Source organism: Ammospiza nelsoni, chromosome 20 (genome assembly GCF_027579445.1).
Source record: "Ammospiza nelsoni isolate bAmmNel1 chromosome 20, bAmmNel1.pri, whole genome shotgun sequence".
Taxonomy (NCBI): domain Eukaryota; kingdom Metazoa; phylum Chordata; class Aves; order Passeriformes; family Passerellidae; genus Ammospiza; species Ammospiza nelsoni.
In genome coordinates this window covers 9,540,343-9,556,719 of record NC_080652.1, presented here as the reverse complement: position 1 = coordinate 9,556,719, position 16,377 = coordinate 9,540,343, and the positions used below count along the sequence as shown (strand labels likewise).

The window sequence follows — 16,377 nt, the reverse complement described above, 5'->3', positions numbered from 1 at the left end:
CGCCGCGCCCACCCTCGGCCCCGCCCCCTTGCCGCGGTCCCGCCCCCTGACCCCACGCTCCCGGTGGCGGCAAGATGGCGGCGGCCATGGCGTGGCTGCGGCGCGGCGCCTGCGGCCCGGCCCGGCGGTGAGCGGGGCCCGGCACCGCGCGGGGAGGGCACGGAGCCGGGGACAGCGCGGGGACAGCGCGGGGACAGTGCTGGGACAGCGGGGGGACGGGCGGCAGCCGCTCTGGGAGGGGATCAGCGCTCGGTACCGGCCTCGGCGGAGCGGCGCGCCCGCAGCCCTGACGGTGTGCCCGGTGTGCCGCAGGTGCGGGCTGGCGGCCGGCCGGAGCTACAGCGGCGGCGGCGCCTACCCCAGCGTGTCGCTGACGTGCCCGCTGCCCGGCGTGCCCAAGGCCGTGTTCGCGGCGGCCGAGAGCCGGGAGCGCTTCGAGACGCGGGTGACGGTGCTGGAGAACGGGCTCCGCGTCGCCTCCCAGAACAAGTTCGGGCAGTTCTGCACCGTGGGCGGTGAGTACCGGGGGCCGTGAGTACCGGCGGGGCTGGGGGCAGCCGGGGTCACCCGGTTGTGAGGAGTGCGGGTGTCAAAGTCACTCTGGTTTGTTCTTCTCTTTGCTGCAGTTCTGGTGAACTCGGGATCCAGACACGAAGCGAAATATCTCAGTGGTATCTCGCACTTCTTGGAGAAGCTGGCGTTCTCTGTGAGTGCTGCCCTGGCTCCCCAAATCTGCACAGAGCTTCTAGCTCCTAGTGGTGACAGCATCGATAAAGTCACAGAATCCTAATTGCTTATTAATTAGCATGACTGTAATTACATTTTAATAGTCTTTGTGGTTTCACCTCCAAGGCTGACATATAGTGATCAAACTCTAGGACTGAAAGAATGTCAGAGATGCTCTGGGTTACTCTGAAGGGTTATAAACAGTTATTGCTTTACTAATTAATAACACTGGTATCTTCTTCCTTAGTCCACTGCTCAGTTTGGCAGCAAAGATGAAATTCTCCTCACCTTGGAGAAGCATGGAGGCATTTGTGACTGCCAGGCATCGAGGTGGGCTGCTCCTTCTGCTCTTACCTGGTGTTGTAGCACTGACAGCACTTTGAATCTCTTTTCCTGGTGTGGGCCAAGAAAAGCCACTTTTTGTTCCCAGGCAGCAGAAATCCATTTGTTTGGGCTGCTGGGAAGCTACAAAAGTGAGCCTGAAAGGATGATAAAACTCAGATCTCTTTCATTTAAGAAGCATTTAATGATTAGAACAGCTTCATCTGTGATTTCCTGATGCTGAGATGACACTGATAGCCCCAGAGGTGATGTCTCAGTGCAGAACCTGTTGTGTGTTGCAGGGACACCATAATGTATGCAGTGTCTGCTGATGCCAGGGGCCTGGACACCGTGGTCAACTTGCTGGCTGATGTAACCCTGCAGCCCAGGTTATCAGGTCTGGCAGCACAATCCTCTATCTCAAAATACCCATTTCCACCTCATGGCTTGCTCCTGAGAGCTCAGAATTCTCTCTGAAGTGAACTTGCAGCAGCTGGGGGTTTCCTGTAGGGGTTGCCATGCCTTGCTTTGTCTCCTTGCAGATGAAGAAATTGAGATGACCCGAATGGCCATCAGGTTTGAGCTGGAGGATCTGAACATGAGACCTGACCCAGAGCCTCTGCTGACAGAAATGATCCACGCGGTAACACACTGGCAATTCCACCCTGCTGCATTCCTCATGGATTTTAGCAGCTTCAGGGTTTATTTTAGACTGTTCTAAAACCAGATTTTCTGTTATTTGATTTCTGTGATAGGAGAATTTGGCCGTCCTTCACTTTGAAATCCAGCATTCTCCACATGTGGAAGATTCTAACCCAAACTGAAAAATAATTCTATTTGTAACTTCCCTTTGTTGGTGTGGGTGACAAAATATTACTGAGTTGAAATACTCTCAGCTTTTCCTCTCTCAGATGTGGGCTTAATTCCAAAGCAAAAAGAGGTTTAGAGAAAAGTGTTTGTGACTTTAATGTGTGTGCTTCCTTTTAGGCAGCCTTCAGAGACAACACAGTGGGGCTGAACAGGTTCTGCCCCGTGGAGAACACGGACAAAATCGACCGTGCCGTGCTGCACTCCTACCTGAGCAGCTACTACACCCCAGACAGGATGGTGCTGGCTGGGGTGGGCATTGAGCACGAGCACCTGGTGGAGTGTGCCAGGAAACACCTGCTGGGCGTGGAGCCCGTGTGGGGCCCGGGGCAGGGCAGGGCTGTGGACAGGTCTGTGGCTCAGTACACCGGAGGCATCATCAAGGTACGTGCTGCAGGTGGCAGCTTGCTGGGCTTTGCTGATTTCTCTGCAGGCTTTTGCTTTTTTAAAGTTACATTTCATGAGTATGAGCCCCAAGCTGGCCATGACAGCTGTAAATTGGGTCGGTGTGGTGATTATTGGGAATGTATCAAACTGGGTACAAGAGCTGTGAAAATTGGTGTTAATGATCTGTCTGCCCTTGCCACAGGTTGAAAAAGACATGTCAGATGTGAGCCTGGGCCCTACTCCCATCCCAGAGCTCACCCACATCATGATTGGCTTAGAAAGCTGCTCGTTTTTAGTAAGTATTAACCTAAAATCCCTTTTTGCATGCCCTATACTTGCAGTACATAAACCTGTTCCTTGGAAAATCCCAGGAACACTGACTCACCCCACAAATACTGACATTTTTGCTGCTGCACATGAAAACAAGCAGCATTTCCCACAACACTTTGCTGAAGGTTTTACCCCTCCCACTGCTCTTGTGCTGTGTTTTTCCCTCCCCTTTACTCACTCCAGACCCTCGAGAGCTCTGCCATGACCTGGGTTTGTTGTTGCAATGCAGGAGGACGATTTCATTCCTTTTGCTGTGCTGAACATGATGATGGGAGGTGGTGGCTCTTTTTCAGCTGGAGGGCCTGGCAAGGGCATGTTCACCCGGCTCTACCTCAACGTGCTCAACAGGTGGGTTTGTCTTGCTGCTTAAGGGGTGCCAGGAACAGTCCTGTAGCAGTTTTACATGGAAAAAAGCAAATCCCACCAAGATTTTTTATATCAGTTCATTCTGCTTGGAACATGGGACTGGCGTGTCAGTTGGCATTTTGAGAGGGTTAAAGTAAAGGGCAGAAATGACCAGGAGTTGTGTTTTCTTCTGCTAGCCCTATCCGTGCTTTAATCATGGAATATTAACAGGATTGGCTCTGTATTTTCCTGGATTCAAGTGGAGAGAAGGGAGTAGATGCCACATGCATAAATCGTCAGAGGCAGGGATTGACAATTCTCACTGCACTGCTGAGAATCCTGAGAATGCACTGGGAGGGTGCTCACCGTCCATGTTTAATTTTTACATTGAAAATTGTGGGTTTTAAATTTTAAAATAGCGTTTTATACTCACAGGCACCACTGGATGTACAATGCCACCTCTTATCACCACAGCTATGAGGACACGGGTCTGCTGTGCATCCACGCCAGTGCAGATCCAAAACAGGTACAGAGTCCTGTGCTCAGAGACAGGAGTCCTTAACCAGTACCCACATCAGTCCCAGGGTTCTGTGGACACAAGGAGCATTGTTCTGATCTTCTCTCCATCATCTGCTTTCCCCAGGTTCGGGAGATGGTGGAAATCATCACCAGGGAATTCATCCTCATGGCAGGAGCAGTGGGAGAGGTCAGCAGCACATTTGAGTTTGCAGATGGTCTTTGAGCTGAAATAATCCCTGGAAGTGCCCAAGGCCAGGCTGGACAGGGCTTGGAGCACCCTGGGACAGTGGAAGGTGTCCCTGCCCATGGCAGGGGGTGGCACTGGATGGGCTTTAAGGTCCCTTCCAACCCAAACCAGTCTGGGATTCTGTGAATGCATAGCATTGACTGTGCTAGAATGGATTTTTATAGATAATTTTGTTATATATTTCTGTAAAATACAGCAACTTTAGCAATGCATTCACAAAGAGAGAGGTTTCTGCAGAACTCCTCTATGTTACCTTGTACTACAGAGCAGCAATTAATTATTATTTTTTTTTAATTTCCTGCTCATTCACAGGTAGAACTTGAAAGAGCAAAGACACAGCTCAAGTCCATGCTCATGATGAACCTGGAGTCTCGGCCAGTGATCTTTGAAGATGTGGGGAGGCAGGTTTTGGCAACAAACACAAGGAAGCTACCTCATGAGCTCTGTGACCTCATCAGTGAGTAGCCAATGCTTTGCCTTGCCTCAAGGGAACTGTGGGTACAGTTAAAATACTCTTGTAGCACTGATGAATTACCTCTGAAAGTACTACAGAAATACATTTCAAACTGAGCTTAACTGCTTTCACAATTACAGCACAGGGCTTATTTTGGTCAGAAGGAAGGGAAAACAAATCATGGTAGAGAAGATACAGAGTTGGTTTTCTGAGCGTGGGCCCAAAGCTGCTTTGTGCTGTTCACAATGGAAGTGTCACAGCTCTGCCTTTCTTCTGCTTGCAGGTCAGGTGAAACCCAACGATATCAAGAGGGTGGTGACTAAGATGCTGCACAAGAAGCCAGCAGTGGCTGCCCTGGGTGACCTGACAGACCTGCCCACGTACGAGCACATCCAGGCCGCGCTCTCCAGCAAGGACGGGCGGCTCCCGCGGCTCTACCGCCTCTTCCGATAGAGCAGCACCTCCTGCCCGCCCTCAAATCCCTCCTTTTTTAATGTTTTTTTTTTTTCATTCTCATGTTGCTGTACCACCCTCCCTGCCCCCAATGCTCCCAGGCATTCTGTGCAAGCGTGGAGCTGAGCAAAGCTGCTTTGGAGCACTGGAGTGTGAAGAGCTCGAGTAAGGAGCCAGCGCTGCCCCTGGAGGAGGAGTCTGACCCTCTGAGTAGGTTACAAGGGAAGATGGGTGTTGACACCCTTCTCTTGGCTTTGGGGAGAACAGAGCAAGCCAAAATGTTCATCACTACAGTGAAAGCACATCTCTGAGCAGTCACTGCCTCTTCATCACCCAGCAGTGGAAGTGGGGCTGTCACATGAGGCCCCACTGTGCCCTTCCTGAGGAATGTGTGGCACCTTAAACAGCTTGGCTTCCATGTCTCAATTCAGAGAATATTTATAACTGTTACCAAGGTGAACTAAGACTTGGTCAAACTGAATTAGGAAAATAATAGTTACTGTCCCTGTGAAGTTAGCCAGAAAGTTTCCTGCAATCCAGATTTTGTTACAAATCACAGATCCATTCACCATCTGACAAGGAATCGCCCACCTGGGAATAACTTCATCATCTTGCCAGAGTTCCAAGGAAAGCAGCCCCATGACAGAACCAATTTTCTGTGGAGTTCCTCTGCAGAGGTACTCTACATAATGGACACTTACTTGAGAGTGAGGTTGATCCTATTCTTTAGGTTTTTCACTTGAACATGAACTGTGCTAAAGAATAAAAGTTCTTTTCCTCCAGAGTTGCTTTACAAACAGTTATTAAAGGAGTTGCTGCTGCTGCACCTTAAACTCGTGCCTCATTTCCTCAGTGTCACCCAGATGGACTTAAGGCCTTGCAAAAAGAAGACACAATCAGTCTCACAGCAGAGATGTGGCTCAGCTGCAAGTCAAGATAACAAAATCACAACATTTAGGAACACAGTCTTGACTGACACCACATCACAGAAACCAAGTGCCACATGTGTGACATGCTAAAGAAATGGAGACTCAAAAGGGGAAAAAACACTGGATTTATATAACCCCTTAATACATGGGTTCAAAAACACAAGACAGCTGCCCTGCAGCTCTTCAGTGCTAGATGTGTTTGCTAAGGAGCAATGCAGCTGGGAGCAGAGCACTGTGAGGCTGCTGGTACCTGCTTTACCCCATCCTTTCCTCATGCAACTCCAACGTTGCATTGCTTCCTGCAGAGCCCACAGTGTGCAAGTCCTGTTCAGTTGTTGTGTATGTTTGTGAGGAAATAAAGAGACCTCTGAACAACTGAGCAAGTAGTAAGAGTTCTGAAATTCATCTGCCAAGGGTTTCCTGAGCTGGCCAGTGGTTCATGCTCTGTTCAATGCAAACAATTACAGAGAAATCTGTCCCACCCCTCCAGCTGGAGACATGGCCCAGGTCACCCAAACACACACCACACAAAGAACTCTGGTTCTGACAACAATAAAAGCTGGTTCTCACTTAAGGTATTGCATTAATTTATTTTTATTCCTTTAAAAAGAAAGGAAATCCAAATACCTGATGGCTACAGACAGGTCAGTGCCATAAATGTACCGCAGAACAGGAGCCTGTCTTGGACAGGTTGCATAGTCAGCAGCACTTCCTCCAAGGTGTTTGCATGATGTTTTAGGTCCCAAAGTGATTAATGATCCCATCTGTGCCCATGAGTTCTTAATTATTAGCTGTACTTAACATTTTACCAGTGCCATACTGGTCCTTGTAGTATATATAGCCTTAAGACAACACTACCTCAGAAATAGCAAGTTATTCACAGTTTACTGATCTGGAAAAATAAAGCCAAAAGGAATTGACTGTGATTGGAGGTAATGGAGCTGTGTGGAGCTGAGTGGCTGCAGTTGCTCTGCAAACCTCCCTGGTGCACTCACTTGCATCACTTTGGTGAAGCATCACACAGTGCCTGTTCTCAGATAAATTCCAGCTCCTGCTGCTGAAGGCAGGTAGTGCTTTATCAGCCCTGGGCAGGACAAGTGAGTTCAGGAAGGGATGGCTTCAAGCAGTCTCAGCAGACAAATATATGGCCTGAGAGTTTGGTATTTACCCCCTTAGTAACAGAAGGCCTATAGAACAATTATTGAAAGGCAATGTTTCTACACTTCAATGTACAGGAGTACATTCACAAACAATTTGCTGTAGAGGACCCAAAAAGCCCAACACAGGAGCACCATCCACACACACAACTGCCATGAACTGGTCCCTGTTACTGCCTGCACACAATACCAACACTTGGCTACAGAGAAGGAGCAAACCCAACCCCACACTGGATGGAAGTTAACCTGACCAAACCAAAGAGACAAACGAAGAATTCACTCTTCTGCAGGCTTCTCTTAGGGCCCCTCTGGGTGATGCAGTTCCAGCAGCTGTGCCCCTGCATGGAGGGGAACCAAGGGGCTGCACCCAGTGGCTTCCTAAGATAGTCTGGTTAAAAATAAACCAATTACACCAGTTGGGATGGATGTCTTAAAGAACTGACTCCTCCTTTTCTTAGGCAGAAGCACTTGAGCTACATGGATTAGCTCATGCAAATGAATCCAGGATGAGGTTTAAGACATTCTTCACAAGCCACAGCAACTGCCAGAGGTGCTTATGCAGACAATTCCCTACAGAGTTTGCCATGGTCTGAAATCCTCTTTTGGGGCACCTCTACCACAAGCACTGCAGAGCTTTCAGCTCAAGAAATGCTACATATGCTGCTGGATCTTTGGTCCTTTTGCTCCCGGAGTCTCAGAAGCTCCCTTGTGGCCCGCCTCCTTATTCCAATTAAATACAGATCTCTGTCAAACAGCCCTGCAGCCAGGGGGATGCTGCAACAGGAACACAAGCCAGCAGGTCAGGGCAGAAATACGTTCTTGTTTGCCCAGCATTTCCCTACTACTTCATACAACAAAGGCCACAAATCTGATTTTTACTTTCTTAAGGCATTCAGCAACTGCTGTGGGAGAAACAAGTGTTGTTCTTCCACAGCAACAAGTTAAGGTTTTTCACAATACTTTAAATGCTGGTTGTAAAAGGGAAATGTACTTTAAATTTTAGCATGAACTCACCTGCTTTTATATATAGAGAACTTTATTAATGATTCTGAATTAAAACCCACTCATTTGAAAAGCTACACCAGGTTACAGCTAACTTGGTGTACTCACTGGTGTGGTTCATCTCAACAATTCTTACCTTGGTATCTTTTAGAAAGGAAACTTGAGCAGCCCATCACACACTGCTATTTAATGGGTATTTAATACCCAGAAACAAAAATTCCCATTGTAATTGCACTGCTGATCAAATACTTTGTGAAATCACTTTTTTAGATATTCAGGTCTTGAAATCCCTGACCGTGTTATTCACAAAAAAAAGAACCATTCCAAATGAAATTTCCTAAGGAGTTCTACTCATACAACAGCCTACAACAGCCTATATAGGACATTAGGAAGTTGGAGGATCTCAAAATACTCCACTGACATCCAGCTGTGCTGAACTGCAGATACCACTGGGGAAGGAAAACAGAACTGAGCCTAAACAGGGAAAGAGGAAGAGAAGAGGAAAGCTGCCCATGCTGATAGGGAAAACAAAGAGCTGCATCTCAGATAAAACACAGATTTACATTCAATTGCAGTGGGCTCTGTTTATCCCCCTCAGAAGGATTAAGAGACCTGGCAGCAGGGATTTCAGCTGTCAGGGCAAGGTTTAAGCTCTTACTGCTCTGGCCACCAGCATGTACTGGCTAAAACCCAACCAGGCTGCAGGGATAGACACAGGAGGATCTCCTCAGGGTCACTGGAGCAATCAGGCATGGGGAGCTGCAGGAGGTACTCACTTGTCTCTGCCAGGCCTCACTTTGACACGAAACAAAGCAAACACAGGTCGGTGGTCTGAGGTTTTGATGACAGGACAAGAGGAGTATTTGACAGCCTGGATGTCGTCCTTGTAGCGGCTGCGGAACACGACCCGGTCCTGGAGGCGGGCAGAGGGGACAGGGAGGGTGACTGCACATCACCCACCCTGGAGAGCAGCACTGCTGCACAAGAGACAAATCCATTCACTCATCACCCTCCACTTGGTTAAATTAACGTGGCCTTGGATGGGGATCCATTCATTGCCTGATCCCAACAGTTCTGTGCCAGCTCTGAGCACAGGGGAGAACCCACTCAGACAGGGAAAATAAGGTTAACAGCCTGTGCCAAAATCTCCCTGTGCTCGTAGATTCTACAATCCTTTCTTCCACAAGTCCCAGCTGCCCTTAAGCAACAAATCTCAGCACAATTGGATCCCCTTTGACTCCTGAAATAATCCCTTACCGTGTAAGAGGGAGTCCTTTGCTTGGAGGTGGTGTCATAGCTGTCCTTTCCTATGTCAAACTTGTAGGAAGGACGGAAATGGATATCAGCCTCTTGGAATCCTTTGAAAATAGACCCTGTAAGGGAAGAGGAGAATGGCATGAACAAATTCCTCCCTCCTTAGAACTGTGTCTACTAATGCTGGCTAGAAACAACAACCAGATACATCCCAGAAAAACCTGGGCTTGGGCTCAAGGGAGCAAGCTCCAGTCCTGACATGGAGAGGATAAAAAATAGCCAGTGGCTGTTTAGTCAGTGGTCAATTGAACAAAGAATTCCCCTTCCACTGAAAGCTCGTGCTGCTTTGCAAATGCTGTTCAAATCTAAATTCCCTGGACACTGGGACAAAAAGATGCCCAGGTTATGGAGGAGTCAGATGAAACAGCAGCAAATGGCTTGGGAGGTTACATTAAACAGAACAAACTGCTACAGCAACAGGTCCCTTGACACACTGCCACTGCAAAAAAAGTCTCCAGGAATTGGGGACTGGGCTGCCATTACTCCTGTGTGCAGATATCTTTGTTTCTGGAGAGGAGGGAGATAACAGCTGCTGTCCCTTACCCCGACTCATCTCGCTGGTCAGCTGATCATACACCAGGAGCTTGGACACGTCTGTGTTGGGGTTCTGGTTCAGGATGGAATCCACCGTCTCCCGATCCTTGTTGAGTCGGAAGTTGAAGTCCCCAAACCAGAAAACTTCATCGAACCGAGTTGTGACATCACCTGCAAATTCACAGCACAGGGTTCAAGGGATGCTGCTGAATGTGTTTGAGGAAGAAATTATTTCTTTTCACTACCTGGAGATGTGATAGTGAGTATGTTTTCTACCTGTGATCACCACTGAATATGGGAATTAACAACTCAAGAGAAAACAGAACAGAAATGTTAAAAAACATAGAAAAAGCTGAAAAGGGACCAAACTATCTATAGAACCTAACACCAGAGGGAACACAAAAAGCTAATGCTACACTGCAGATAAAGAGCATATTAAATTTCCTAGTAGAAGGACCTAATTATCTATCTAGGTATCAAGTTGTCAGCACAGTACTAGGAAACAATAATGGACTTTGGCAGACAATGCTCTGACCTGTGTACATGCAAAGTGACATAAGCTTTATTCTCTTAAATTTGAAATAAAATAATTCCTAATTGTTCTGGAAAGTGAAAACATATCCGTAATATTAATAATAATTAAACCAAAAGAATTGCTAAAAAAATACATTATGTAAAAATTCCCTTTTGAATTTTCTCTCTTCAATTTCAATGTTTTTCTCAAATTCCCAATTTCAAGAAAAAAAATAATGGGAGTAATAACCATCCTCAGACAAAAAGACCTGTAGTTTCTTTTCACACAGTCTCAAATGATCACTCTTCTTTTCTCTTTCCCAGTGCAGACTGAGAGACAATGCCCAGACTCTGCTGAGCTGGGCTCCCCCCTGCTCATGGTTTCACACTTACTGGAGCTGGATCGATATGGATTTGTGTCTGGAACATTCTTGGGAAGTGTAAGGGCTTGAATGGTTTTATTGTAGTCCAGTTTCCTCTCATTCACTTTACTGTCCCCAGCTGCAAGACAGAAACCCCATTACTGCCAACAGTGAATAATTTTCATTCAATGATAATTTCTGGTTATACCAGGAGCTTCCAAAGGGCATCAGACATTTTCCACATATAACATATGTGACACTCTGGGAGTGTCTGCACTGAATAATGATGGCAGAAATTGTGGGAAAGGGGACACAATGGTGCAGAGTTCATTTCTGTTTCCATAAACACAGTTCTTTTGTAAGTTTGTTACCAAACAAACCTCCTCCCTTATCCTTCTCAGCTTAGCAATCCTGAGCTTTGGCTCCAGCCTGAGCTGCTTTTTCACCTCTGTACAGCTCCCTCCCCTCCTCCCTCAACCAGGACACTTGTAGCAAGATTGCAAATGTCTCACATGTGAAGTGGGAGGTGATGAAGAGAAAGGAGGTCCCAAAAAAGGTGAAGCTGATTCCCAGAGCCCCCTTGGTTTTGATCTGAGACACGATTCGAGTTGTCACCGTGGCATACTCCACTTCTGCAAGGAGGAAAAGAAGATGGTGTTACTGAAACACTTCTGACAGTGAGCAGGGAGGTTAGGAGAGGGAGAAAGGGCAGGGCACAGGCTGGCACACACACCCGAGCAGAACCAGATGAGGTCCCTGCGGATGAAGACGGACATGTAGAGCACGCCGTGCGCGGCCGAGTGCAGCAGGACGTAGTGCGGGCCCAGCGTCTCCTGCAGCCGGATCTCCCACTCCCTCCTGCAGGACAGAACTACAGCTGCACCACACAGCCAGCACAGGACACAACAGCCAGGAGAGCAGGTCAGCCTGGTGATCACACAGCAACCCCTCTCACACACAGCATCAAGGCACGAGCTAAACCTCCCTGCACTCAACTGAGGTGCCACAGAAAGCGGCACCGCTCTGCCATCAGGATGAAATTCTGTATGCACAGAGAAGTTACTCCATCCCTGGGTGTGTCCAGGACCAGGCTGGACAGGGCTTGGAGCACCCTGGTCTAGTGGAAAGTGTCCCTGCCCATGGCAGGGGCTGGCACTGGATGGGCTTTAATGTCCCTTCCAACCCAAACCCTTCTGGGATTTTATGATTTACAGATCTCCTCCAAATCCCATTTCCACTGGTGCTCATGCAATAGAATTCAGTCTTGTTAAATAAATTGATTACTGAAAATATTAGGAATACAACAGAGACTATTTCTAGTCATTATCAAAGCAAAATGATTAGTTAACAATAAAAGAAGATGGTTCATTACATTGTTTTTGCTACCTGTCTGGACAGCCTTCTTGAACCCCAATGACATACATGTCCTGGGCAAAGTCTGGATCTGTTGGCAATAAGAAGTCATCCAGATTCACTGGAAGTTCCTATTACACAAGAAATTTAAAATAAAAAGAAAGAAAAGAAAATCAGTATTAGTTATGCAAAGATTTACTAGAAAAGTACCTTGTAATTTGACAAAGATGATTGACAAGGAACATATTCCTGAACAGAAAAACATCACCCCAGTCCTCTCAGTAGAGCTGGAGTAACTTTACTGCTAAAGGACCTGTTCATTTACCTTCTGGCCCTGCATGTTCCAGGTGGCCACAAAGATTCCCATACTCCGGTTAGGGAAATATCTGCTGAGTTCTTCTGCTCCCATTAAGGCACCACTTGCCAGAAGGCTGCCTTCCAAATAGCTCCTGTGGACAGAAGACCCAAAAATGAGCATCTAAGGAAAGGGCAGGGCAGCTGGGATATTGATGTGGAATGTTTGAATCTTGATGTTATCAAGAATATAACTTTAAGAAGAATGAATTTAATATTTATAAAATGTTCTACTTGTGTGAAGTTCCTTCCAAAGCCAGGACATGAGGGTGATGGTGAGGCTGATGCTGCTCATGGTGTGTGATGAGAAGGCTGAAGCCATCCAAAGTCTTCAGCCCCACTAAACTCATCCAGACACAGAACAAAGAAATTGGTTTGACAACCTCAGGGTGCCCAGAGCAGCTGTGGCTGCCCCTGGACCCCTGGAAATGTCCAAGGCCAGGCTGGACAGGGCTTGGAGCACCCTGGGACAGTGGAAGGTGTCCCTGCCATGGCAGGGGTGGCACTGGATGAGCTTTGAGGTCCCTTCCACCCAAACCATTCTGTGATTCCATTAAATTAGAGTACCCTGAAGCAGCTCAGTTTACTTCAAACATAAAAACAGCTCCACCATTCCCAGTGTTCTGGCATCAAGTTTCTCTTAACCAAAACCTCAAACTCACATCCTTCAATTCAGCTCATCAAATCAGCTTCCAGAAAATAATTTATTGAGCCTGAGGTCCCAAAATATCCCCTTTGGGAAGGACAGATGCATCCACAGCACCTGCCTCTCTGAAGGACAGAGGTGAGGGATGCTGGCACAGGGACTGCATGTTGAATAAGCATTTTTAACCTTGCTTAAGCTCTGCAAATAATGGTGAGAGAATAATGTCAGGGAGTTCTGGGCAACCCAGCTGGCTCCAGGTGCTTTAAGGAGGAATGGGAAAGAAAACCCTCATGGCAAACAAGTAACAATCTATCTTTGGGCCTTTTTTACCAGCTAGTAACACTTTAATTTATCTCAGAATTTTTTCCCCTCTACTACAGACTCCCACGCTCTGATCAATGATTGGGTTTTTCCCTCCTGCAGAGGAGCTCCTGTGGGATACTGGAGTAGTTCCCAGCACATAAATTTGTTCCTGCCAGAAACCAAACAAGTGCAACCTCTGCTCAGCATCTCACAGGACTGTGATAATACTGCATGACAATCTCAGTTTAAAATATCTTGTGCTATTTTTTTCTGTTATTTATCATTTTGGTCCAAGCCAATGTACTTTTAGATTTTTCTGAAAAACAGTTTTCCTGACTGCTGGAATGCACAGCCACCACTTCTTAATTCTCAAACCAGATTATGTTAATATTACAAGCAAACTGACAGCAAACCAGATCCATATACATTTAGGAGAATAAATATACAAACATATAATAAGTATATATTTATCTATAATATTAAATATATGTTTATATAAAATAAATTATTTAAAATATATTTTATATAATATAAATATATATTATATTTATATATTTATTAGAATATTATATTATATATATATGATAATGATATATAAATATTTATAGTTTTATTTTTATATATTTAAGTATATTTATATATTCACATATATTTATATAAAATCTATGAAAATACTCATATGTATTTATGAAAATACTCAGCTAAAAGCAGCAAACAAAAGAGCATTTTTACTGATCTCTTCATTTTCCAGCTCTCTCCACAGCAGGTTAAATAACACAGAGTGGCTTTTGAGCTCACAAGCTCCCTGTCCAGAGGGATTCTCCTCCCTGCTGCCACCCCAAAAGCAGGAGGAACGTGGGGGAGCCCTACCTGCTGCGCACATCCTTGGCTCGGATGGGGGCGAGCACGCTGAAGGTGGATTTCATGGAGTCCGTGGAGCAGCTGTCACAGAGAGTCCCATTGCCCTGCAGCCGGGAGTCGCTGAGGCTGCTGCTCACCCTGCCGAACTTGTGCTGAGAATAATGCCGGTAATCCAGGCAATCCGAGTCGATCCTATTAGCCGTCCTCAGCGAGTGCGAGGCCACGTTGAGCTCCATGGGGGGCAGGGGGCGGGCCGGCATGATTTGGGAGAGCCGGGGTTTGCCCGCCGCGAACCCCTTGCCCCGCAGGAGCCCCCCAAAGGCACTGGAGATCTCGGAGGCGCGTTTGCCCAGGTCCGAGGCGCCTCCCCTGCTCTTGCCCCCGGGGCTGGCTTCCAAGGCGTCTGGTGAGCTGTGCAAGGATTCCTGCTGGCCGCAGGGATTGCAGGGGCTGGCCCTGCCCCTGCTGGGAGGGCTGGGCGACGCTTCCTGCAGGGAGCCGTTCGAGGAGCTCGTCTCGTTGGGATCGGTCAGACTTTCCTGGCTTGTCCTAAAGCGTCTCCACTTCCTCCAGCTCTTCTCATCCAGGGATGCAGCACGTTCCAGCCGGGGCTTCCGAGGGGGCCTTGGAGTGATCGATTTAATTTTGATATTAGCTTTGAGGTCTTCTGGCAGTTTAAAGGTCTCACTTATGGGCGTGCCTAGTTTCGGAGGTGCCCCATCACCCCCAGCCTCCTTTCTGGCCGCTTTTCCAGCTTTTTTTGCCTGCAGGTCTTGTACCGCTCCACCCTCCATGCTCCGGGTAAGACACACCCTTGAGTGCTGCGGAAACCCATTTGGGGTACTCATTGTGCCCCAGGTACCAGCTGTGGATGCTGCTCCAGATGGAAAGTTCCTCAAAGCATAGTTTCCTTCCCTTTATCACCCTGTGGGTTTCACAGGGCTTTACTCAGCCAGCAAGGCATGGGAATGGCAGATAGCTCAGCCTTTAGCTGGGAATGAAGGGCAGGTGAATGTGCAGGCAGAGGCATTGTCTGCAAAATTCCAAGACGTGGGGTACCTGGATTCCCCCAGGAGAAAGATGAAAGAATGAAAAGTTATTGAGCTGCAAATTACTCCCCGATCAGAAAGCATCTCCTTACAGCACCTCCCTCTAGCACAACTCGCACCTTAACGTGACCTTGTTAGAAAATCACTGTTCTTTCCCGGTTTTTACCCCAAAAGCAGAGTAGAGACCTCCTGTACGGCTGTGTACATCCTACTTTAAGGAAAGGCAGCGTGCTCTGTTAGCACGGGAGGGAATTTAAGCTGCACAGAAACCACAGCTCGTTGTCCTTGCTGTACACAGGCGTCACCAGCACGACCAGCCCGCAGCCCGAGGCCAGGAAATTTCCAGCGATCCCACAGGCACGGGGAAATCGCCGCCGCCTTTCCCTGCCTTGCACCAACCCCGCTCTACAAGAAAATGCCCCGGGGGTGACTTTGGGGTACGGGACTGGGCTCTGAGCACATTTCTCCACGGGGGAAGCCCCTCGTCATTCTGCGGCTCCCGCTGACCAGCCTCCCCCGGCCCCGGGAGGGCAACACGCGGTGACCGCAGCCCCGAGCTGCGGTTTGGCACCGAGGGGCCGCCGCCCGCATCCCCCGGCCGGCCGGGCGGGAGGGCCACGGCCCCGGCCCTCACCCTCACAACGGCCGCGCCCCCCGCCCGCCGGGGCCGCCCCTTCCCCGCCGCTGCAGGCCGGGCCTTACCGGTTCCTCAGGCTCCCCGCCGGTATGCGTGGTCGCAGCGTCGCTGCCGGTGCCCGTTTCGGCGCCGGTGTCGGTGTCGGTCCCGCGGCGGCCGCCCCGGCCCGGCCGTGGCAACGCGGGTAGCGCCGGGCCCGCCCCGCCCGCAGCGCCCCCCGGCGGCCGGAGGAGCGCCCGGCAGCGCCCGCGGGGAGTCGAGGCTGTCGCGACACGGGAGGGAGGAGGCGTTTAAAAAGCAGCTTAAAAATAAATGTGGTACACTGGAAGAAATTTCAAAGCTGCCTAAAGCTTCAATTTTGCACGTTTCAGTACAAACACTGATCACCGGGGGTGGTAAGGGACATTGAGGATCACTCAGTTTGCAGCCTCTGCCATGGATACAGACACCTTCCATAGGCTCCGAGCCCTGTTCAGCCTGACCCTCCTGGACACTTCCAGGGATGGGACAGCCACAGCTTCCCTCAGCAACTGTGCCACAGCCTCTTCACCTTCATGGGGAAGGATTTCTTCCTAATATTGCACCTAAACCTGCTCTGATTAAGCTGTTTCAAACACCAAAAACTTCACTTTCCTCACACAGATCATGCCCAGAAAAACAGGAAAGGTTCCTTCACCCACCTCATTAAAGCAATAACCACAAGAAGAAAGTGAA

At 48.4% G+C, this 16,377-nt stretch overlaps 2 protein-coding genes across 2 annotated transcripts; one reads left to right on the top strand and one right to left on the bottom strand.

Annotated features, from left to right (window-relative positions):
• The first annotated feature begins 73 nt into the window (after nucleotides 1–73).
• Nucleotides 74–5,957, top strand: PMPCA (peptidase, mitochondrial processing subunit alpha). The gene is made up of 13 exons (XM_059486268.1): nucleotides 74–127; nucleotides 313–515; nucleotides 627–706; nucleotides 974–1,056; nucleotides 1,350–1,444; nucleotides 1,590–1,690; nucleotides 2,035–2,298; nucleotides 2,504–2,596; nucleotides 2,861–2,979; nucleotides 3,412–3,502; nucleotides 3,620–3,682; nucleotides 4,055–4,199; nucleotides 4,480–5,957. Exons 1-13 carry the CDS (start codon nucleotides 75–77, stop codon nucleotides 4,647–4,649), a joined length of 1,560 nt encoding a protein of 519 aa, XP_059342251.1. The 5' UTR covers nucleotide 74; the 3' UTR covers nucleotides 4,650–5,957.
• Nucleotides 5,958–6,148: 191 nt separating this feature from the next.
• Nucleotides 6,149–15,838, bottom strand: INPP5E (inositol polyphosphate-5-phosphatase E). Its single transcript, XM_059486267.1, has 11 exons — nucleotides 15,729–15,838; nucleotides 13,987–15,036; nucleotides 12,139–12,262; nucleotides 11,847–11,944; nucleotides 11,194–11,318; nucleotides 10,973–11,092; nucleotides 10,492–10,599; nucleotides 9,595–9,756; nucleotides 8,995–9,110; nucleotides 8,514–8,650; nucleotides 6,149–7,509 (listed from the first exon to the last, which is right to left on the bottom strand). Exons 2-11 carry the CDS (start codon nucleotides 14,823–14,825, stop codon nucleotides 7,377–7,379), a joined length of 1,962 nt encoding a protein of 653 aa, XP_059342250.1. The 5' UTR covers nucleotides 14,826–15,036; nucleotides 15,729–15,838; the 3' UTR covers nucleotides 6,149–7,376.
• Between the last annotated feature and the right edge of the window lie 539 nt (nucleotides 15,839–16,377).

What these genes read in the sequence shown, in the direction of transcription:
- PMPCA (XM_059486268.1), top strand. Translation starts at nt 75, where the DNA reads ATGGCGGCGGCCATGGCGTGGCTGCGGCGCGGCGCCTGCGGCCCGGCC. An exon ending in GCAGTTCTGCACCGTGGGCG is followed by an intron (nt 516 to 626) that starts GTGAGTACCGGG and finishes TCTTTGCTGCAG; the next exon opens with TTCTGGTGAACTCGGGATCC. An exon ending in TACCTCAACGTGCTCAACAG is followed by an intron (nt 2,980 to 3,411) that starts GTGGGTTTGTCT and finishes TTATACTCACAG; the next exon opens with GCACCACTGGATGTACAATG.
- INPP5E (XM_059486267.1), bottom strand. Translation starts at nt 14,825, where the DNA reads ATGAGTACCCCAAATGGGTTTCCGCAGCACTCAAGGGTGTGTCTTACC. An exon ending in CCTCATCTGGTTCTGCTCGG is followed by an intron (nt 11,093 to 11,193) that starts GTGTGTGTGCCA and finishes TCCTCCTTGCAG; the next exon opens with AAGTGGAGTATGCCACGGTG. An exon ending in GTGAGGCCTGGCAGAGACAA is followed by an intron (nt 7,510 to 8,513) that starts GTGAGTACCTCC and finishes TTCCTGTTGCAG; the next exon opens with CATCCCCCTGGCTGCAGGGC.